The sequence below is a fragment of the Delphinapterus leucas genome, chromosome 7 (assembly GCF_059928025.1).
Source record: "Delphinapterus leucas isolate spDelLeu-1000000601 "Yukka" chromosome 7, BTC_Dleu_Yukka2, whole genome shotgun sequence".
NCBI lineage: Eukaryota > Metazoa > Chordata > Mammalia > Artiodactyla > Monodontidae > Delphinapterus > Delphinapterus leucas.
The window spans coordinates 93,958,107-93,982,642 of NC_143135.1; the positions used below are offsets into that span (position 1 = coordinate 93,958,107).

At 41.3% G+C, this 24,536-nt stretch overlaps 1 protein-coding gene across 7 annotated transcripts in view; it reads left to right on the top strand.

The window, feature by feature from the left end:
- The first annotated feature begins 47 nt into the window (after positions 1-47).
- The window catches only part of RNF214 (ring finger protein 214), a 56,042-nt gene continuing 31,553 nt past the window's right edge, over positions 48-24,536 (top strand). For 2 of the 7 annotated variants that reach the window (XM_022559135.3, XM_089915567.1), the window contains exons 1-5: positions 740-2,235; positions 4,752-5,262; positions 5,953-6,012; positions 10,658-10,798; positions 13,655-13,794. In XM_022559135.3, coding sequence (XP_022414843.2) covers positions 2,027-2,235; positions 4,752-5,262; positions 5,953-6,012; positions 10,658-10,798; positions 13,655-13,794 — 1,061 coding nt within the window. In that variant the 5' untranslated portion in view covers positions 740-2,026. Of the gene's footprint in view, positions 567-597; positions 617-737; positions 2,236-4,751; positions 5,263-5,952; positions 6,013-10,657; positions 10,799-13,654; positions 13,795-24,536 lie in introns of those variants that run through there. The other 5 variants (XM_022559136.3, XM_022559137.2, XM_089915568.1 and 2 more) reach the window with 5 other exon arrangements.

The window sequence follows — 24,536 nt, forward strand, 5'->3', positions numbered from 1 at the left end:
CAGCCGGGAGCAACTGGCTGTAGGGGGCCGGCTCCTTCGGGCATCCACCACTGAGAGAGCAGCGTGTGTGGGTGCTCCTCGCGGGCGCCCACCGCCCCGAGTTCTCGGGGCATCTTCAAGAGGGACTTTCTCTATAGGGACGGTCCTCTCCTTCATGGTGTCCTCTGGAAAGGGCATCTCGGTTGCGACCTTTAAAAACACCTCGTTCCTGTTCTTCCTCTGATCGTCATGACCCCGACTCTCCCCGTAATCTTCCTAGAGGGGGTCCTCCCTCCACCAAGTCTCCTTCCTTCTCGCGGTCGCATCTCCCTTAGTCCCTGCGCCCCGGGAGAAGTCCACTAGTATCTTAGGGGCTTCCTCAGCGTCCGCGACCCCTTGACGGTGCCGGCTCCGGCCGCCAGAGGGCGCCGTCGGGGGCGGCGCAGTGCCACCGCGGCCTCTCCTCTGCCGGCCGAGCCTCGCCCCCGCCGCTCGTGCCGCCGGAAGTGGGAGGTGTCGCGCGCGGGCCGGCGCTCGACCCCTCCCCCCAGGCTCGGCCGCCCCCTCCCCCCGCTCCGCCCGCTCAGGTGAGTCCCGTCCCTCCCCCCCCTTCCCTCCCGGGGGCGCGGCGCGGGAGGTGTGTGCGGGGCGGGCGCGCGGGCGGGGGCTGCGGCTCGAGGGGCTGGGGTCGGGGCGGGGGGCGTGGAGGGAGCTGCAGGGATGGGGGGCGGGGGTCCCGGCCTAGAAGTGGGACGGGGGTGGCAGCCGGGCGGGGGGCGAGGGCAAGGTGCGGAGGGGCTCTGGCCGGAGGAAGCTGCAGGCTGGGCCAGCCCCCTGTGGAGGGCGGCCGGGACCACCGGCGTCGCTTCCCCCCATTGTCCCCTTCGCGACCGTCCCCCGATCTCCCCCCGAGGACCCGTCGCTCCCAGCGTCGCCGTCTGGTCGCCGCCAGGTTGCGGTACAGGGCTTCCCTTGGCTCCTTCGACTTAAAGCCCCCTGCCGCAGCCTCCTGCCAGATGTCCCTGTCCCTCTCCCCTTTGGGCTCTCAGCCACGGAGTCGCACGTAGGACCCGTGCCCTGTGGTTTCGTTTCCCGGGCGCCAAGGACCCCCGGCCCGGGCCCTGATGGGGCAGGATGTTTGCACCTGTGCGAGCAGTAATGGCGATCTGGGGCCTGTTTTCTCCCGGGAGCCTCGTATAATTTGATGAGGGAAACTGAGGCACAGGGGGTCTCCGGCCTGGGACTGAAGTGTGGACACAGCCCAGCCTCCATGCCTGCCCTATGCGCCCTTGGAGGGTCAGGGATGTACCTGGGATGCTATTAAAATAAAAACAAGAATTTAAACTAACCCTGTGTTACACCACCAACCACCCGCCCCCCCCCCGCCCCAATATTCATTTTTATTCTTCCTCTTCACCACAGAAGGCGTGAGTTTGTCCTGCAACATCTCTTACTTGGATTACCGTGTTTTTCAGCTTCTCATTTTCATGCTGGAGTAACCAAGATTCTCATACTCTGGCACCTTTAGTAACTCTAAAGAGTCTGTACTTTCCTCAGTCAGTGGTTGTCAGACTTTTCCCATCTGTGGGGAACCCAGAGTAAAAGTGAAAGATACTTGGATTGCCCGATAAAATATTGCTTTTTCTCTCTCACACGAACATCTCCAAATTAATGGAGAATGCTTTTAATGTAACAGCCATAAAATGATTTTAAAACATAAGCTATTATTGATGTTAGGCCCCAAATCACATCCTTTGTAAATGATACTAGGCAAGGTAGGTAGGCATGTGGATCATTTGGAAGATTCTCATGGTCTGTGAGACTGCATTTCTCCTAAAGTGAAAAAGCTTTGCGCACATATGTGTGTGTGTATATATATATATATGTATATATATACATATACATACACATACATATATAGTGACGTGTGAGGATTGATATCCCTTGGGACCTATTGCATGTAATGGCTCTTTTAATATCCTACTAGGGAATACCCTTGAGTGTTTTCTTCTGGAGCCCAACTTTTTCTTTGTGTTTCTTTCCGGATATGACGCTGTTGTATGGACATTCTGAGAGGGTGAGATATATTTGTTTTGAAATTTTGGAACTTGTAGCCTGTACTTTGTTTCTGAACGTGCAGAGCATGATGGCAGCATCTGAGGTCGCTGGCGTGGTGGCCACTGCTCCCAGTCCTCCGGAATCCTCGTCTAGTGTATGTGCTTCCAAACCAGACGAAGTTCTCCCAGATGGTCTAAGGTAACGTGTGGACTCTCAACTGGGAAGATTTCATTTGGGTAAAGGGCTTTGGAGATGGGCTTCTTACAGAAGTGTAGTTCGTCTTTCCCCTTTTTGGCTCTAGTGACATTGCATTAGATGAAGCTTTTTAAAGGTAGGGACTATCTGATCTATATTTGTATGTCTGGTACCCAACACAGTATCTGACACTCAGCAGGCATGCTAATTATTTGTTGAATAAATAGATTAAAATACAGGGGGTCAAACTCATTTGAAAATGCAAATATTTCCCACCTTCTCCTACATGGACTATCTGTTTATTTAACTCTATGTTTATATGTTACATCTGTGTGTGTGTGTGTGTGTGTGTATATATGTGTGTATATATATATATATATATATACACACATACATTATATCTAATGTATTAGACACATGTATATGTATCTATGTCTATCTGTAGGTAAATAGATGGCTTTATTAATATGGCTTACTGCTTCATGTATGTATTTCGCCTTCCAGCTAAACTCTTGAGGACAGGAATTATGAATACCCAACCTTGTTTTACAGTGCTTAAAACATTGTTATGTATAATGTTGTACTAGGTTGACTATGTATCCTACCTCAACTCTTTTTTTAATTTAATTTTTATTTATTTATTTATTTATGGCTGTGTTGGGTTTTGTTGCTGTGCGCGGGCTTTCTCTAGTTGCGGTGAGCAGGGGCTACTCTTCGTTGCGGTGCGCGGGCTTCTCATTGCAGTGGCTTCTCTTGTTGCGGAGCATGGGCTCTAGGCATGCAGGCTTCAGTAGTTGTGGCATGCGGGCTCAGTAGTTGTGGCTCGCTGGCTCTAGAGTGCAGGCTCAGTAGTTGTGGTGCACGGGCTTAGCTGGTCCGTGGCATGTGGGATCTTCCTGGACCAGGGCTCAAACCTGTGTCCCCTGCGCTGGCAGGTGGATTCTTAAGCACTGTGCCACCAGGGAAGTCCCCTACCTCAACTCTTTTGTGGAGTACCTAGGACCTAATACAATAGATAACACTGTGCTAGCAGCTCTATATGTGTTAACACATTTAATTCTCTCAACAATCTCAGCAGGTAGGTGCTAATGCTATTATTCCCATTTATAGGTGAGAGAACTTGAGACACAGAGAGGTTAGTAACTTGCCTAAGGTTACCAAGCTATGTTGGAGTCAGTGTTTGACCCCAGGCTCGTCTGACTCCAGCGTACTTAATAAATGTAACAAATCTGTTACATTTGTATTTATTGTTACTTGTTATTAAGTGGGTAATGGGGAAAAATGTTAAGTAAACCTAACCATAAACTTGGATCTTCATTTTATAAATAAAATCAGACACATACTACTAGTAATAATAATAACAGCTAAGGTTTATTGAGTGTTTACTGTGTGCCAGAACTAAATACACCAGATGCTTTATCTCATGTAATCCTCACAATAATCTTATTAGGTAGGTAATATTATTTCTGTTTTACAAATGAAGTTAAGTAACTTGCCCAGAGTTAAACAGCTAGTAAATAGCAGAGTCAGGATTCACACCCAGGTACTGTATCTGCCCAAATTTATAATTAAGTGTCCCCCCCACCCCGCCACCACTTAATCCCCAGCAAGGAATCAGCTTAGAGTATTTATAAAGATTTTTCATGTCACAAGGTTCTGTCTCTGTTGTTTTATTTCGAACAGTAGGTACTATTGAGGAAAGGAAGGCACAATGACCTGAAGCCTCAGTCAGTACTAGTTTGGAGTCCTTAAGGGCATAGTTGACAGAAGCAGTTGTTTTTTTTTTTTTTTTTTTTTTTTAGTAGCAAAGGAATTTAACACACATTATTCCTGGTAAAAGACTTCCAGTCGTGAATGTTGGATGTCATTGTAAATAGGTTTTGAAGATCTCTTAAAAGCAGTATGGTAAATGGTTGTAGCAAACAATAAAACAACGATTTCAGTGTATACATGTGTGTATATTTGTTATCTGGGGTAAAAGTTCTGCTGACAGCTTCAATTTTGGATTCAAAATCGTTTGTACTTCAGGCAACTTGAAGTGAAGATGCTATGCTCTGGAAAGCTGTTGGTGGTTCTGGTCAAAGATCTGTAAAATGAATTTGAATGAAAATTATTTTTGTGAAACAAGAGTGGAATTTAAAACAATATTTCTCAGTCAATATTTTATTTATTAAAATATGTGGAACAAAATTAGTACATGTACCTAAATGAAATATTCTAAGTAACGGCAGGCTGTTTCACCTGCATCCCCCCAAACCTTTGGCTCCTCAGCGTCATTTCTGTGTGACCGTTCACTGCGGACTGTCTCCTGAACCCAGCTTCTTCACCACCACACCATACTCCCTGCATGTGGGACAGAAATCACTGGGTGGAAACTAAGTTCCTTTTCAGTTGGCTAATTTGGAGGGGTTTATATAGTCTCGTTTTGTTCTTCTAGTGGTTATGTTAAAAGTATTATATATTTAAGCCTCTTTAAGATTGGGTGAAGAGAGAAACCTTTTATCTTATGTTTTTGATAGCCCCAAAGACCCTGCACAGAAGCACAAGAACTCGCCTCTGTCGAGTGTAAGTAACCAAACGATAACCAAGGAGAATAACAGAAATGCCCATTTGGAACACCCAGAGCAGAATCCTGGTTCATCAGCAGGTGACACTTCAGCAGCGCACCGGGCGGTTTTAGGAGAAAACTTGATAGCCACGGCCCTTTGTCTCTCTGGCGGTGGGTCTCAGTCTGATTTGAAGGACGTGGCCAGCACAGCGGGAGAGGAGGGGGACACACGCCTCCGGGAGAGCCTCCACCCCGCCACTCGGTCTCTTAAGGCAGGGTGCGATACAAAGCAGCTTGCCTCCGGGAATTGTCCTGAAGAGAAGGCCCCGCAAGCCTCCATCCTAAAGGAAGGGAGCAGGGACACAGGCTTGGATTTCCCACCTGTGGTGCCTCCAGCAAATGGGGTTGAAGGAGTCAGAGTGGATCAGGATGATGATCAGGATAGCTCTTCCCTGAAGCTTTCTCAGAACATTGCCGTCCAGGTCAAGTATCAAGTTTCTACTACTAAAACGGAATTTGGGCTTTTAATTTTTTTTTTTTTTTTGAGGGCAGGAGATATTTCTTCATAGTTGGTGGAGAACTACTCTGTCTCGTTTTTTTACTGGCAACTCTCATACTGTTTTCATACGGTGCTCTGTGATGACTTCATTCTGGTGTTCAATAAGTAACAGCCCGTGTCTAATCGTGGCGACCAGGAGCTTCATGACTTACATACAATCACTTTCACTGAGTAATTGATGAGCGTAGGTCATTAGCATTCATATTTCCTATCTTCGACCTTGCAGGAGGAATCCTTGTTAATTCTCTGACCTACATCTTAAGAAGTACGGGGTATCCTGCCTTCTAGTGACTGGTGTGCTTTTTTGTAGCAGGAAGGATGAGCACAGTAAATTGTAGGGGCCAAAATTCTTATCTGAGTCTCGAGCTTGTCTCTCCATCAGTTGTTGGGTCTTGTTCAGCTTATTTTGTGGGGTAAATGCTTCATGCTACATGGATGTCAGTGGACATTTGCCAGAACTACAGTTTTCTTGCTATGAAGCTGATAAGGGGAGAGAGCAAAAAGTTAACTTCTCAGTTCCTTGTGGCAGATTTCTCGGTGAAAGGACGAGAGCAATTCTGCCTTTTAGAATGTCTCTGAACAGTTCTGAATATAATTGTTTCTTTCTTTATAGACTGACTTTAAGACGGCTGATTCAGAGGTAAACACAGATCAAGATATTGAAAAGAATCTGGTAAGTAGTTAAACTGCAATTGTTCATGTATGAAACCATTAATGCAGAAGACCTAGAGTCACATCATCTCAGTTGGAAAAGGTGCAGGAACCTCCTTTATAAAATCCCTGACAGATGGTCAGCTAACTTCTACTTGATCACCTCCAGAGATGGGAAGCTTACTACTCATGAATCAGCATATTGCATTTTGAAAATAGCTCTTATTGTTAGATCTTATTATGAGGTGAGAACAGAACCACTAAAACTTCTTGTTATAGTTCTCTCTTGAGCTATGTAGAGTAAATCTAAATCCCTTTACTTGTTAGCCCAAAATATATTCAAAATGTTTTTTTAAATGCTTTTTCCTCTTATCCTTTAAGTCTGAACCTTTCCAGGTGAAACATCCCCAGATTTTTTTTTTTTTTTTTTTGCGGTACGCGGGCCTCTCACTGTTGTGGCCTCTCCCGTTGCGGAGCACAGGCTCCAGATGCGCAGGCTCAGTGGCCATGGCTCAGTGGCCATGGCTCACGGGCCCAGCCGATCCGTGGCATGTGGGATCTTCCCAGACCGGGGCACGAACCCGTGTCCCCTGCATCGGCAGGCGGACTCTCAACCACTGCGCCACCAGGGAAGCCCCCCAGATGTTTTTTTAACATTCTTCTTTTCTTCATATGATATATTTTTCAGTCTTTTCTTCAACCTGGTTACTTTTTCACCTAGACATGTTACACCTTCTCAATGTTTCTTTTGCAAGGTGATCCTGAGAGCTAAATGTAGTAATGCACATACAGTGTAATTACTTCACTATACAATGGAACTGTTGTGTCATTCTGTGATGACATTCTACACACCATTTCCTAAGCTGACATCGTCACACTGTGGAGCTTTCACTTTTACTCCATCAGGTCTTTTTCTCATGTATTGCTTAGTTGTATCTTCCAATTTTATGCCAAGGTAATTATTATTTTTTTTTTGAGCGTCACTTTTTAAATCTGTTTTTTACTTAAAAATAGGTAATTGGTTTTTAAAACTTAGAGAACTTCACATTTATTTTTGTTAAAGTGGTCCCCTTGATCTTTCCCTGGCATTTTGTGGCAAAACTTCCACCCTGTAAGTGTGTGGATATCTGAATGTCCATTTTTCAAGAGGAAGGATAATGCTAGAAAAGGCACCCTAAGTTCAGGAAGGGGTCTTTAGGGTAAGATATGTTAATTGAATGGAAATAAAGAGGAAAACCAGGTAAGAAAGTGGATATTTGGTGCAAGTTGAAGAAATTGAGGGGCAGATGGAAAGAAGTAAGTTATTGGAGTACATTAACCACATGAAAACTTTTAAATAAAGAGTAGCAACTCAGGAGTTATTTATAACAGGCAAGTAAAAAGATCCTAGAGATGAGAGATCGATGGCGATGTGCTGGGTGAGAACCAGGCTAGGAGAGAACCTCCAGGAGAAGGAGGAGAAGTCGCCTTTTCTTGAGCATTTATTCTAAACACTTTACACGGAGTGTTTATTTGGTCCCCACAGTTGTAAGGCAGGGTTTCGTTGACCATATAGCAATTGAAGGGGCCAACTAAGAGGTAATAGATAAGCTTTAGCATCAGTCTGAAACAGGGCTGGAAACTGGCAAGCCATTAGGCCAAAAGAGGCCCAGGGTTGTGTTTTGTTTGGCAGTATTCTTTTGGGTGGTGGTGTGGCCCACATGCTGTAATTTTTAAAATTATTATTATTTTTTAAATATTTATTTATTTAATTTGGTTGCGCCGGGTCTTAGCTGCGACAGGTGGGCTCCTTCGTTGCGGCTCCAGGGCTCCTTAGTTGTGGCACACGAACCGTCAGTTGCAGCATGCACGTGGGGTCTAGTTCCCCGACCAGGGATTGAACCGGGCCCCGTGCATTGGGAGCGTGGAGTCTTAACCACTGTACCACCAGGGAAGTCCCTATTATTATTATTTTTAAAACACAATATGATTATATTTTAGTACACAACCAAAATACAAAACACCGTAGTAAGTTGACAGCAGTAGAACATGGTATTTCATTTGCATTGCATAACAGATGGTTAACATTCTTAGTTGTAAATGAGTTCTCCACATGCTTTTTTTTTTTTTTTTTCTCTTCTCGGTACGCGGGCCTCTCACTGTTGTGGCCTCTCCCGTTGCGGAGCACAGGCTCCGGACGCGCAGGTTCAGCAGCCATGGCTCATGGGCCCAGCCGCTCCGCGGCATGTGGGATCTTCCCGGACCGGGGCATGAACCCATGTCCCCTGCGTCGGCAGGCAGACTCCCAACCACTGCGCCACCAGGGAAGCCCTCCACATGCTTTTAAAAAGGCATTGGGACTAAGCAGGTATTAAGCTTAGTGGCAATACAGGGAACTTTGCTCCTGTTTTATTTGCTACCCTTTTCATGCATTTACAGTAATTGCCCACTGCCTGCATTTGAAATTGTGACTCCTGCTTCTCAGGACCAATACACCATCAATGAAACAAAGTAACAATGTGTAACCCTTTGGCTTATTAAGATGAGAATTGTATCAAGTAATTTGCTGTATGCCTTTAAGCCATCCATTTGTATGTACTAATAGTATGTACCTTGAGACTTCTTTCTGTGAAGACTAGTTTTTTTCCCCATCCTGTGTTGTTAAAAAGATGCATTATCGGGCTTCCCTGGTGGCGCAGTGGTTGAGAGTCCGCCTGCCGATGCGGGGGACACGGGTTCGTGCCCCGGTCCGGGAAGATCCCACGTGCCGCGGAGCAGCTGGGCCCATGAGCCATGGCTGCTGAGCCTGCGCGTCGGGAGCCTGTGCTTCACAACGGGAGAGGCCACAGCATTGAGAGGCCCGCGTACCGCAAAAAAAAATAAAATAAAATAAAAATTTTTTAAAGATGTATTATGGACAGAGAGGTACCATAAGGAAGTAGAGAGAGAAGAAAAGAATCCTCTAATCTACTAGTTTTCATCAATTGGTTCTTAACCTTTAACTTTTCTTGGGTTAAGGTCCTCTTTCAGAATCTTTTGAAAACTTCGAATTCTCATCTCAAAAAATTTTATACACACCTATCCATAGACCTCAGGTTCAGAATCCCTTTAAAGTTATGATGCTAAGGTGTCATCTGTTTAGGGAGCTTTAGTTACATTTCAGTACATGGACTAAGGACTAGCTTATCCCAAAGCTAAAGTCCCATCTTGAGAGCTTATTTTTTTATTATCATAGTGTGATAAGTTTTTCCCTATTCACTTCTAAAACCTTTCTTTTCTTTGAAAGTAGTTACCGTCTAATGAACAAATTCAGTTTAATGCTCTGTTTAAATTTTACACTGGTTACCTTATACCAAATGTGCTTTAAATTGACCCTCTAAGTTTTAGTGTTCCTTTGAAAGGTAATCATTGCTTTTCTTGATTTATTAATGTGGGGGAGGCAGAGCTGAACTGTGACCCTTAGAAGCTTCACCTCTTTTATTGACTTATTTATTTATTGGCTGCGCTGGGTCTTGGTTGTGGCATGCGAGAGCTTTAGTTGCAGCCTGCATGCGGGATCTAGTTCCCCAACCAGGGATCAAACCCGGGCCCCCTGCATTGGGAGCGTGGAGTCTTACCCACTGGACCACCAGGGAAGTCCCAGAAGCTTTACTTCTGCTCCCTATTTATATGAGAGCTTACCGATTTGACCAATCTGAATACCAAGTGCCCCAGAACTCTTTGGTGGACCTGCCAATTTGTAGTGCTAATGACCAGTAAGGAGTCCAGTTTCTGGATGCATTTTGAGTAGTTGATCTGTTCTTTGTTTTTGCTCGTTCTTCTTCCTCCTAATAGATAAAATACCTTATTTCTCTTATTCCCTACTGCAGGGAAATTAGCCTATAAAGGGTCAGTTAGTAGATATCTTAGGCTTTGTGGGCTATATGTGCTCTTTTGTAACCACTCCACTCTGCTGTTGTAGTGTGAAAGCAGCCAGCCAGCTGTCGGGTATGGCTGTGTTCCTATAAAACATTTACTTACAAAAACAGACGGTGGGACCTCCCCGGTGGCGCGGTGGTTAAGAATCTGCCTGCCAATGCAGGGGACACGGGATCAAGCCCTGGTCCGGGAAGCTCTCACATGCCGCAGAGCAACTCAGCCCTTGCGCCACAACTACTGAGCCTGTGTGCCACAGCTACAGAAGCCCGCGCACCTAGAACCTGTGCTGCGCGACAAGAGAAGACACCGCAATGAGAAGCCCCCGCGCTGCAATGAAGAGTAGCTCCCGCTCACGACAACTAGAGAAAGCCCGTGCACAACAATGAAGACACAATGCAGCCAAAAATAAAATAAATAAATAAAATTTAAAAACAAAAACAGTTGATGGCTGGATTTGGCCCACACGCCATAGGTTGCCACCCTCCATCTTAGCGCAGTGTTGTACAATAGAATTTCCTTTAACGACGGAAGTGTTCTGTATCTGTGCTGTCCAGTATAGTAGCCACTACTCACATGTAGCTACTGAGTACTTGGAATGTGGTAAGGTGACTGAGGAGCTGGATGTTTACATTTGCTTATTCTAATTAATTTAGCTACAGCATCGGACACTGCAGCCATAGCGCCCTGCATGGTGCCTTGAACAGGGACATGGTGAATGTTTCTTGCAATGAAATTGGCGAATTAAACTTCTCATCTGTTGTTACCAATAGGATAAAATGATGACAGAGAGAACCCTGTTGAAGGAGCGTTACCAGGAGGTCCTGGACAAGCAGAGGCAAGTGGAGAATCAGCTCCAAGTGCAATTAAAGCAACTTCAGCAAAGGAGAGAAGAAGAAATGAAGAATCACCAGGTATTCTGCTTATATTAAAATTGGCAATAAGTAAAGTATAGTCCCTAATCAGACTTTAATTTTGTTTTCAAATTAATAGAAATAGAAAAGCAGTATTTAACTTTTTAATGGTTATCATAGAATTTTAAGGATAAACAAGAACCTTCGAGGGCATCTCGTCCAAACTCTCACTCCTATTTTGGTTCAGAGAGGAAAGGATTATTTATTTTTTTTTTTTTTCGGTACGCGGGCCTCTCACTGCCGCGGCCTCTCCCGTTGCAGAGCACAGGCTCCGGACGCGCAGGCTCAGCGGCCATGGCTCACAGGCCCAGCCACTCCACAGCATGTGGGATCTTCCCGGACCGGGACACGAACCCGTGTCCCCTGCATCGGCAGGTGGACTCTCAACCACTGCGCCACCAGGGAAGCCCAGGATTATTTATTTAATATATTTGTTTGACTGCCTACCTGGAAAGTCATTTGATTAGACTCCTGTCTCACACTATATTTAAAAATACAATTCTAAGTAAATTAAAAATATACATATAAAAACTGGAAAAAAATTTTAAATCAGAAGAAAATTTAGAAGAATATTTATATACCTGAAGTTGCAAGAGGTCATTTTAACCCAGGCAGAAAACCTAGAAGGTTTTTTAAAATTAATTATATATAATTAAACTTTTTGGCATGGCAAATGATATAGAAAACAGTCAAAAGATCAATATTAGACTGAGAGAAAATATTTATAGCACATATGACGAAGGGTTTAAGATGACATTCTGAGATTCCTACAAATTCATGGTAAAAGCCAAACAATCTAGGGAAACCAGGAAAAGTTACTGTATTACTTTCCTATTGTAATAGTTTTCTACTGTAATAGTTTCCCATTGGTGCTGTAACAAGTTGTCGTGAATTTAGAGCTTAAAACAACACGTTTATTATCTTACAGTTCTGTAGGTCAGAAGTACAATGTGGGTGTCACTGGGCTAAAATCAAGGTATTAGGAGGGCAGCATTCCTTTCTGGGGACTCTAGGGGAGAATACATTTCCCTGCATTTCTGGCTTCTAGAGGCTGTTTGCATTCCTTTACCTGTGGCCCCCGTCTCCATCTTCAGACTCAGCAACGTTGCATTTCTGTAACTGTTCTTCCCTAATCACATCTTCCTCTGATCACAACTGGTAAAGTTTCTCTGCTTTTAAAGACCCATTTGTGGTTAGATTGGGCCCACCCCGATAATCCAGGATTGTCTCCCTATCTCTTTTGCTATGGAGGGTAACATAGGTTCCAAGGAGTAGAACATGGACATTTTTGTGGGGAAGAGGTTATTATTTTGCCCATAACAGTCACAAACAGTAATTCACAGAAGAGGAAAAGCAAATGGGTAACAAATGTATGAAAATAAACTCAGCCTTACTAGTGTCGATCCATTTGTATAGCAAATATTTTTTGAGTTCCTGATGTATGCTCTGAAGATTTAGTGGTGAACGAAACATAGTCTCTGCCTTCATTGAATGCTTATTCTAGTTGGAGGAGACAGACAATAAAAACAGTAAAAGAACAGGAGGTAGTGAAATGCTCATTAAAATTAGTAGATACCATTCCTCCCTCTTTCCCAAGAGATTGGGAAAAATGAAATAAGTTGTCAAAGGTAAGGAAAAATGAACCCTTTTTAGACATTGGTAGGAGTGTGAATTGTTATGACCATTTTAGAAAAGATATTAGGGCGACTTCCCTGGTGGTCCAGTGGTTAAGACTCCAAGCTTCCAATGCAGGGGGCACAGGTTCAATTCCTGGTTGGGGAACCAAGAATCCCGCATGACGTGCAGCGTGCCAAAAAGTTAAGTAAATAAATAAACAAGTAAATAAGTATATAAATAAAGTCTGAAGAAAAAAGATATTAGGAATTGTCACTTAAAATTTTAATATGTATATATACCTTGACTTAGCAGCCTCATTGTTAGGAGTCTATTCTACAGAACTAAAAGCTTTTGTATGAAAATATAGGCATACAGGATGTTTATTGTAGTATTATTTGTAGTTACAAGAAAACTGAAATCAGCCTTAACAGGATGGACTCTTAACAGAGACTGGTTGACTAAATTCGTTATATACATGTCATGTCGTGTTATACAGCTATTTTTTAGTCTGATCTATATTTATCGATAGTATGCTCATGTCAGGTGAACAAAAGCAAGATGCAGAATAGTGTATATAAAATTACCTCATTATAAAGAAAACAAAAAAGCAAATACGTACGTAAGTACACATGTATTTGTGTAAGAATGGAGAAAGATGTGAAAGCATAGAACAAAACGCTTAACACATTGATTACTTTATGGGTGGAATTGGTGTGAATTAGGGGTGACTTAACTTTATTACTTTTTGTTTGACTTCTTATTATAAATATATATGTATATAGTTAAATAATTTAAAAAGAACAAAGATAACCCCTACGCATAATAAAGTAGAGCCATAACAAAACAAAACAAGACCATATTTGTTGGAAGTAGCAAACTCCCACCCTGTGCAAGAATGCCTTTCTCAGCAGTCTTGACAGGTGTTCATTCAGCCTTTATATGAGCACCAGTAATGGAGAGCTTATTGCTTCACAAGGCAGTAAATTCCGTTTTTGAACAGTTGTGATTGTTAGAAATTCTTTTCTCCTGTTGAATTGAAATCTGCTTTATTATAACTTACTCCCTTTTGGGACTTTTTTGACTGCTTTTGGGACTACTCATCACCAGATTCCTTCAATTCAATTTGAAATCACTAAAGTCAATATGTTAATTTGAGATAGTTGAAAGTAACCTTCAGACCAAAAGAACTAATTCATTTCCTTCTTTATTTGTGTGTGACTATAATTGTGCGGGACTTAGGAGATATTAAAGGCTATCCAGGACGTAACAATAAAGCGAGAAGAAACGAAGAAGAAGATAGAGAAAGAAAAGAAGGAGTTTTTGCAGAAGGAGCAGGATCTGAAAGCTGAAATTGAGAAGCTTTGTGAGAAGGGCAGAAGGTAAATGATGCTGTTAAGAATAAAAACCCTGGGTTTATGTGTGTGTGTTTGTACATAACAGGCCGGTTCTATTTGTGTTTCTACTTTCTTTTCTTTCAGTCTAATTTTTATTTGAAAAACAAGTGCACAAATTAAAATCCTTGAGTGATTTTAGCTTTTTCAGCACCCTATGTTAAATTTAATAAAAAGTGTTTCAGGGATTCATCAGTACATTGAAATAACAGCAGCTCATTGTTTGGTCCCAAGTCTGATCAGGATTTTGATATATATCTAACACCTATTTCACTTGCCTTATCTGATGTTTTATAGTTTAGGCTATGAGGCTACTTTGCTTATGTTAAATTCAGCACCAAAACCAAATTTCAAACTAACATTGCAAGCTGTTTGCAAAGCTATTTAATGGATCTGTGTCCTTTTCAGGGTACTGCAGCAAGGCTAAGGCAGGCATAGAATTTGGTCATAGTTTCAATTTTCTAAGTTTCTTAATGTGACCTGTTTGGAAGTCAAAATAGTTGTGAATATTGTGATTTTATTTAAATTCTACTAAAATGCATTTTTATTTATCAAGAAAATCTTGGCTTGCTAATGTGTCCGAGAGCTAAGTGAAAAGTAGCGGGATACTTGGAAAATGATTCAGCAAATGAGGAAAGATGATAAATAAGACAGGACATTTTGGAATAATTGGGAAAATTTGAATATGGATTACGTATTAGGTAATATTGTATCAATGGTAAATATTTTGCGTGTGATTATGTAGAAGGTTCTTATTCTTAAGAGATACTTGCTGAAGTTTTAGGGGTTGTCATGATGTCTATAACTTTCAGGTGGTTCAGAGGGAGAAGTAAAGTAAATGTGGCAAAAAGCATTAACAGCTGGTGAATCCAGATGAAGGGCATGTGTTCACTGGACTATTCTGTTAACTTTTCTGTTGGTTTGAGATTTTCAAAGAAAAAGTTGCAGGAGTCGGGGTAGATACAGGGAGAAATTAGCCAGGCAACGAATAGGGAAGAAGACATTGCAGGCAGGGGACCTACGGACGAGAGAGATTAGCAACTGAGACCTGAGGTAGAGAGGAATGAGGCTAGTGGAGGAGGCAGAAGCCCGATCACAAAGGCTCAGATCCCGTGTAAGGAGTTTGAGATTTTCCCTGATAGTGAGAGACTAGAGAGTTTTAAGGAGGGGGTGGGGATCAGAGGATGAGATTTGCACTTTATTTATTTATTTTCAATTAAAAAATTTTTAATTGAAGTATGGTTGATTTATAATATATTAGTTTCAGATGTACAACGTAGTGATTTAAAACCTTTATGGATTATATTTAAAGTTATTATAAAATATTGGCTGTATTCCCTGTGCTGTATACTATATCCTTACAGCTTATTTATTTTATACACAGTAGTTTGTACGTCTTAGTCCCCTACCCCTATCTTGCCCCTCCTCCCCATCTCCCCACTGGCAACCACCTGTTTGTTCTCTGTATCTGTGGGTCTGTTTCTGTTTTGTTACATTCATTCATTCTTTTCACTTTTTAGATTCCACATATAAGTGATGACATACAGTATTGTGTTTTTCTATCTGATTTATTTCACTTAGCATAATGCCCTTCAGGTCCATCCATGTTATTGCAAATGGCAAAATTCCATTCTTTTTTATGGCTGAGTAGTATTCCATTGTGTGTGTGTGTGTGTGTGTGTGTGTGTGTGTGTGTGTGTGTGTGTATGTGTATGTATTACCACATCTGTTTTATCCATTCATCTGTTGTTGGACACTTAGGTTGCTTCCATATCTTGGCAACTGTAAATAGCGATTTGCAGTTTAGATAGATGATGATGCCAGTTGGAGAATAGACTGGAGTAGTGTAGAGGACCAGTTAGGAGACTTATCTGTCAGAGCCTGTGTTACAATAATGGTGGCCAAAACTGAAGTGCTGCAGTGGGGAGGAGAGATGTGAATCCATTTGTAAGGTGTTAGGGGTAGCACTAATAGGTGGACAGGGAAGAGTTATAGAAACGCCCATATTTCTGGCTTGGAAAATTGGGGAAATAATGGGGTTTTCTAATAAGATGTCTTATTCAGTTACCCACTTTACAAGTTTCAAGTTAAATTCTACCTCCTTTGTAAAATCTTCCTTATCCAGTTCTTCCTGAACTAATCTCTCCCTCCTCAGAACATCTATACAGCTCTCTGCTGATTTTGCTTATTTTTTTATTTTTATTTTTATTTTTTTTTTTTGCTGTATGCGGGCCTCTCACTGTTGTGGCCTCTCCCGTTGCGGAGCACAGGCTCCGGACGCGCAGGCTCAGCGGCCATGGCTCATGGGCCCAGCCGCTTCGCGGCATGTGGGATCTTCCTGGACTGGGGCACGAACCTGTGTCCCCTGCATCGGCAGGCGGACTCTCAACCACTGCGCCACCAGGGAAGCCCCCTGATTTTGCTTATTTTTGTATTATACTGTACTCTACATTTTTTTCTACCTGTGTATGTCTTGGCTGGCCATTGATATTGTAAGCCTCTTGAGGATGAAGACTGGACTCTCCCTCTTCATATGTATTTAAAATTTTTTTTTTTTACTCTTTTGTGTTCTTTTACACTTAGCTCAGTGCTATATACTGATAATTATTGGACAAATATTTGTTGAATTGCTGGATAGGAAATTAAATTTCACCTTGATATTATAGATGAATTTACGTAATAGAAATTTGCTAAGTGCTTTGTACTGTTTGAAGGTAATTACTGTGTTTTTTAATGTAATTATAATTTTTAAAGAAGACACCATGAACTGACCAAAAAAAAAAAGACCAAATATTCAGTTTAGTCACATATTTGATTTTTTTTCTCCTTGACACCTGGCTGCTTTATAATGGACATTGTCTTGCCTTTGTGGGGACACTTTCTAGTTTCCAGCTTGCATCCTTCAAGATTATTGCTGGTACTAGAAAGGTGAGGCTTCCAAGCTAGTTCTCTTCTACGGCCGAACTTCTTTTTAAGCTCCCTGCCTTTAATAGTGACTCATCGAGAATAATAGCAAATAAGGCTCTTCTTGAATAAAGATGGTGAGCTTGCGCTTTAAGAGACATCATCAGTTGATTCACAAAGGTAGGTTGGGACCAGTAGCAGAAAAATTGCAATATCAAGCAAGGGTCTTCTTTTTTTTTTTTTTTTTTAATATTTATTTATTTATTTGGCTGCACCAGGTCTTAGTTGCGGCATGTGGGATCCTCCCGGACCGGGGCACGAACCCGTGTCCTCTGCATTGGCAGGCGGACTCTCAACCACTGCGCCACTGGGGAGGCCCGGGTCTTCTTTTTTAGAATGCTCTGAGCTTGCCTGATGAACTCGTGATAGAGTGATAGGTAAATAGCAGATCAAGGGAGTTAATGTTGGAAGCATTACTTTGGATGGGATATAAGAGTTTATGCTATATTGAAATTGACAGGGTGCAAGAGGATTCTTTTTGGAAATTTCTCACCAAATGCTAGCTTATTTAACTGGTATGCTTTGAAGTCCTAATAGCTTGTCTGGCAATCAGTAAATCTAGTGAGTATTTCTTAGGTGCAAAGCAGTGAGCCAGACTGTTCAGCATCCTGTATTTTGACCACAGCCTTCGGTCATTCCAGCTTTCTGTCTCATTCCCAGTAAATGTACACTTTGGCATCAAGTCCTCTTTCTTGTTTTTTGACTTCATTCCAGTTTCTCCCAGTCCTCCAGCTCCCTGGAAGCATTTCTTTGCCTAGCCAGACTGGACTCATGGTCCATTACTTGAATTTCTCCCTTACCATTACCATCAATTCTGTGGAGGCTTGTTCCTTTCCTTTCATTTTTCCATAGTACTCCAGTCCTGGGCCAAGTCAGCCCCCACACCTACCCCCCCACCCCGCCCCCTCCGACATCTCTATTCTTCTTATACTTGGGCTGCTGAGGGCTGCTGCAGGAGATCACACAGCTGTGTGTCTTGAGGCCAGAATAAATTTGACTTTCAAAAACACCCGGATCCTCAGGACTCCCTCTTCCTCTGAGGGCTGTCCCTAACTATTACCTCTCTTTCTAAACTTTCTGTCTCCACCACTTCTCTCCTTAGTCTTAGCAAATGATCTTGCCTTTTATTTGACTGAAAAAATAGGGGCCATCGAGTAAACCTTCCTTCAGTTTCCTATCAGCAGATACATCCATCTTTTCTTCCTGTCCTTGTATCTGAGTCTAAACTACCTGTGTGTGAATCCTGTTCCCTCTTGCTCTTCCCACTTCTCCATAAGTGACACCACACTCTCCTCCAGTGACTAAGCCGAATAACCAAGTCATTCTGAATTCTTCTCTTAACCCCTCTCTGCTTTACCAGGTCCTGTAGATTCTTAATATTAATTGCCCCTTTCTCTCCATTCACTCTGCCACTCTTAGTTCAGGTTTCTATCAGTTCTCCTAGATTCTGAGGCAGGCTACTAAACGTTCTTTGCCTCCAGTCTCCTCCATTTTCATTGGTCTAGTACAAATCTGTCGAAGAAATCTGTCAAAGAATACGGATCTGATAATGTCATTTCCCTGCTTAAAGTCCTTCATAGTTCCTAGGGTAAAGTTTAAACTCTTTAGTTTAATGTAAGAGGCCCTCAATTATCTAGTCCCTGTTTATGTCCCTAGCTGCATCTTTTACCATTCCCCCAAACCACCATGCTAGTTTATACCTAACTACTACATGTTGTATCCTGAACTCACTTAAAACTCAGCCTGTATCAACTGCTCTAGAAAGCTTTCCCAGATACTCCCCTTATCCTCCCCTTCACACACCCTGACCGTTTAATTTAGATGACCCTCCTCCGTATTCACCTAGTATGGTGTGTATGCTTCTGTCATAACACTGACCTCTGATGGTCTTTTGTGTTTATTGGAATGTTTCCCACATTATATAGTCAGCTTCTCGAGGGCAGGTATTTTGATTATCTATCGCTGTCAAAAAAACGCTGTAGAACTTAGCATCTTAAAACAGCAACAATATTTTATTATTTCTCTCAATTCTTTGGGTTGATTGAGTCTCAGATGGATGGTTCTTCTAGTGTCCTTTGGAGTCCTTCCTGTAGCTGCCATTATGTGGCAACTGGGGCTGGAATGTCCAAGATGGCTTCATTCATATTTCTGCGTTGGCAGGGGCACGTGGAAAGCTGAGTTCCGGTGGGACTCTGGGATGTCTAGGCCTTTTCACTCTATCTCTCCATGCTGTCTCAGGACTTTTTCCTCTCCAGGTGGTCTTTCCAGCTAAGGAGGCAGATTTCTTGCTTGGTGGCTCAGGGCTCCCAAGAGTACAAAAGTGGAAGTTTCCAGGCTTTCTTAAGGCATAGACTTGGGACCAGTACAGTGCTACTACTGTGGCATTCTGTTGGTTAACATGAGTGACAGGGCCAGCCCAGATTCAGTGTAGGAGGGGACTGCGAGGACTCCATTTTTGGAGATTTGCTACCACGGCAAGTAACACATCTTGTTTAACTTTTTCTGCTCAGCATGTAATAGTTTCTTTTAGATACGGGAAATCATAGAAGTTATATAAACAGGGGTTACATAACTGGAGGTGTTTTAGAAGTATGCAGGATGAATTATGAGGAGAGACAGAGGCTGGGACATCAACCAGCAAGCTCTTACAATAAAGTGAGTTTATAAGAATTATTATAAGACTAATGGTGGTCGAATGAAAAGGGAGAAATGGATTTAGGAGGGATTGGTGTCGGATTATTTTAAGGATTAGGACAGAGGGAGAAGTCAAAAATAACTTCATTGTTTTGACCCTGGGTAACTCTGTACCGCCATGGACAGTAATTGGGAAGCAGAATACCAGTTCTAAATTTTGAGGATAAAGTAATACTTTTGATGATACGGGACATGCAAGTTAAAATACTTAGTAGGCAATTAGAAGTGGGAGACTTGAATACAGAAGAGATGCTATGTCTTCATTTGGAGTTGCATATAGGTGATAGTTAAAATGATATGAGTGAATTTTCTGTGGGAAAAAGTATAGAGTAGGGCTCAGTTCTGAACTTTGAGGTACACCTGCAGTTTGGGAGTAGAAAGAGGAAGAGAAGGCGAAAAGAATAATCAGAGAAGGAAAAGGAAGCAGTTTAAAATAGTAGTATAGGGTTTCAACAGGAGAAGGTGGTTATTAACAGCGTCAGAAACTATAGGGTAGGAAATGAGAACCAGGTCTGAATAAAGGCTATTGGTAATTTTTAAATTTTTATTTATTTATTTATTTATTTATTTTTGGCTGCACTGGGTCTTTGTTGCTGCACTAGGGCTTTCTCTAGATGCGGCGAGCAGGGGCTACTCTTCATTGCAGTGCACGGGCTTCTCATTGCAGTGGCTGCTCTTGTTGCGGAGCACGGACTCTAGGCACACGGACTTCAGTAGTTGTGGTGTGCAGGCTCAGTAGTTGTGGCTCACGGGCTCTAGAACGCAGGCTCAGTAGTTGTGACGCACAGGCTTAGTTGCTCTGCGGCATGTGGGATCTTCCTGGACCAGGGCTCGAACCCGTGTCCCCTGCATTGGCAGGCGGATTCTTAACCACTGTGCCACCAGGGAAGTCCCGCTATTGGTAATTATTGAATGTAACCAATAGGGATTTTTAGGTAGAGGAATTAGGTTATTGGATTGATTTTTCCCCAATATTTTATTATGAAAAATTTCAAGCATTCAGAGAAACTGCAAGTATTGTACACTGACACTCACCACCTAGATTCAGCAATTAACGTTCTATTAAATTTGTTTTAACAGTATCTTTCCCTCTATCTGTTCATCAGTCCATCTTATTTTTTATGCATATTGGAGTAAGATGTAGTCATCAGTAAATTCACCTATAAACTCATAACCTTGTATATCATTAATTAGACTTTAATATTATTTGTGTTTCCTTTTTTGTGGTAATAAATTGTATATGCAGTTAAATATATAAATATTAAGTTGTACCATTCAGTGAGTTTTGACAAATGTATATACCCTTGTAATTCAAAGCCCATCAAGATATAGAGAATACCATGATTAAACCAGATAATTCCTCATGTACCTTCCCTGTCATTCCCTGTCCTTAGACTCCCAAAGGTAACTACTGTTCTGACTTTTTTATCAAAGACTAATTCTGTATGTTCTAGAATGTCACATAAATGAAATCATACAACATGTACTCTTTTCTTTCATTCAGCATAATGCTTTTGGTAGTTTTCATGCTGTCTTTTTTATTCTTGAGTAGTATTCCTCTTGTTAATATACCACAGTTTATCCATCTTCCTGTTGATGGTAGGTAGCAGTTTCCAGATTTTTGACTATTATGAATAAAGCTGTGAATATTCAAGTGCAAGTCTTTGTGTGATCATATACTTTTATTTCTCTTGGGTAAATTCCTAGGAATACAATTGCTGGGTTGTAGGGTAGGTATATGTTTAGTTTTATAAGAAAAGGCCAAACATGTTTCCAAAGTGGATATACCTTTTTATACTCTACCTACAATGTTTGAGAGTTTTGGTTGCTTCATATCCTTGCCATTCAAGTGGTTGTGCAGTAATATTTCATTGTGGTTTTGATTTGCATTTTCCTAGTGGCTAATGATGTTGATCACTTTTTCCATGTGTTTATTGGTCATTAATTTACCTGTTTTTGTGAAGTGTCCTGTCAAATATTCCCCCCCATGCACACCTTTTTTGCGGGAATTGAGGTTTTGGCTTTCTATGACTGTATAGTAGATGCTCTTTACATATTCCAAATATGTCTTTTGTCAGTTACATGTTCCATGAAAATTTTCTTCCAGTCTCTGACTTATCTATTCATTTTAAAATTGCATCTTTTGGTGAACGGAAAATTTACTTTCAATGATGTCTAATTTATCAAGTTTCCATTTATAGGTATTGCATTCTCTGTCCTAAGAAACCTCTGCCTCCCCTGAAGTAGCAAAGATGTTCTCCTCTGTTTTCTTATGGAAGCTTTCTCATTTTAGCTTTAATATTTATGTCTCTGATCCATCTCAGATTAATTTTTGTGTATGGTGAGAAGTAGGGGTTGAAGTTAATTTTTTCCCATGTGGATATCCAGTTGTTCTGGCACCATTTATTGAAAAGACTTTCCCCATTGGGTTGCTTGACACCTTCGCCAAAAACCAAATGGCAGTATGAGTCATTTGTATAAATAGTGGGTTTATTCTGGGTACAATACCAATCTATTGCATTGATATATTTGCCTATATTTATGCCAAATCACAGTGTTGTAATTATTATAGCTTTATAGTAAGTCATGAAGTCAGATTATGCAAAGTCTTCTGCTTTTTTTTTTTTTAACTTTAAAAAAAATTAATTTTTGGCTGCGTTGGGTCTTCATTGCTGTGTGCAGGCTATCTCTAGTTGCGGTGAGCGGGGGCTACTCTTTGTTGTGGTGTGTGGGCTTCTCATTGCAGTGGCTTCTCTTGTTGCAGACCACGGGCTCTAGGCGCAAGGGCTTCAGTAGTTGTGGCACGCGGGCTCAGTAGTTGTGCTGCACAGTATTAGTTGCTCCGTGGCATGTGGGATCTTTCCGGACCAGGGATTGAACCCGTGTCCCCTGCATTGGCCGGCGGATTCGTAACTACTGCCCCACCAGGGAAGTCCCAAAGTCGTCTTCTTTTTGTTCAAGATTGCTTTGGATATTCTAGGTTGTTTGCACTTACATATATATATTTGAGAAGCAGCTTATCATTTTCTACAAAAACAACAGATTTTCTGAGAGTTCTTAATATGATTGGATGCTTAAATTATCAGATGGTTTTTCTGCATCTGTTAAAATTATCAAATGCTTTTTCTCCTTTATTATGTTAATATAGTGAATTACGTTGATTTATTTTCAAATGTTAAACCAATTCTCTATTCTTGTGATTACACCCAACTTGGGCAAGATATGTTATTGTTTATATATTGCCGGATTTGACTTGCTAATATTTTTGAAGGATTTTTATGTCTACTTTTATTGAGGAACAGTATTCTGTATTTTTTTTATTTTAAAAATTTAGTTATATCAGTTGCTGAGGGGGCGATGTTAAAATCTCTGTGATTATAGATTTTTCTCTTTTTCTTTTTAATTCTGTCAATTTTTGTTTCTTATATTTTGAAGCTGTGTTGTTAGATGCATATACAGTTACGATTGTTATGTATTCTTGATGAATTATCTTCATCATTGACATTTTATCATTTTGAAGTGTCTCTGTCTTGGTCATACTCTTAATGTTTATTTTATGTAATATTAATACAGATATTACAGTTATATATGCTTACTCTTTACACAATATATATTTTGCCATCTTTTACCTTCAACCTATCTACATTTTTATATGTTTTGTAGACAACATATAATTGGGCCTTTCTTTTTGATCTATTCTGACAAGCTTACTTTTAATAATAGGCTTTTAGTGTATTTGTATTTAATATGATTATTGATATGATTAGATTTAGGTCTACGTTTTTATTTTGTGAATTGAATATTAATTCATTGACTATTCTTTAGAATTCCATTTTTTTTTTTTTAGAATTCCATTTTAATTTGGCCTTTTCCACCCAGAATACACATCTATTTAATTCACTGGCAACATGAATCATAAAGACAAACTACATGCCTGTTGATTATGCTATATTAGAAAGAGTTGTAATTTTCTTGAATAAAGTATTTGGGAAATTTTCATAGTTTTAATTGTTGAAACTTAGTATTATCCTTCAGATTTTTTTAAAAAATCAAAAAAATTTAGGTATAATTTACATGCAATAAAATGCACTTATTTTAAGTTACAGTTTGATGAGTTTTGACAAATTAATTATACATGTAAACACTAACACAGTCAAGGTATAGCACATACCCATTACCCTAAAATCTTCCCTGTATTCTGTATTTTTTTTTTTTTTTTTTTGCGGTACGCGGGCCTCTCACTGTCATGGCCTCTCCTGTTGTGGAGCACAGGCTCCGGATGCTCAGGCTCAGCGGCCATGGCTCACAGGCCCAGTCGCTCCGCGGCATGCGGGATCTTCCCGGACCAGGGCACGAACCCGTGTCCCCTGCATCGGCAGGCGGACTCTCAACCACTGCGCCACCAGGGAAGTCCTGTGTATTCCTTCGTAATCACTGTGCTTCCGCCCCACCATTCCCAGGTAAACACTGATCTTTCTGTCACTGTAGATTACACTTATCTTTTCTAGACATTCGTGTCTTTCTTTCACTTACATTTTTGAGATTCATCTATGATGTGATGAACGTGAACTATATCAGTAGTTCATTGCTTTTTTTTAAAAGACTTAATTTTTTTAGTGCAGTTTGAAGTTTACAACAAAATTGAGAGGGAGGTGCAGAGATTTTCCATATGCCCCCTGCCCATACACATGCATAGCCTTCCCTTTATCAACGTTACTCACTAGAGTGGTACATTTCTTACCAAAGGTGAACCTACATTGACACATCATAATCACTCAAAGTACATAGTTTACCTTAGGGTTCACTCTTGGTGTTATACACTTTATGATTTGGACAAATGTATAATGACATATATTTATTATTATACAGAGTATTTTTCACTGCCCATTCTCGGTGCTCTGCCTGTTTATCCCCCACTCCCCAACTGATCTTTTTATTGTCTCCATAGTTTTGCTTCTTCCAGAGTGCTGTATAGTTGAATCATACAATATGTAGCCTTTCAGATTGGCTTCTTTCACTTAGTACTATGCATTTGAGGTTTCTCCATGTCTTTTCATGGCTTGATAGCTCAT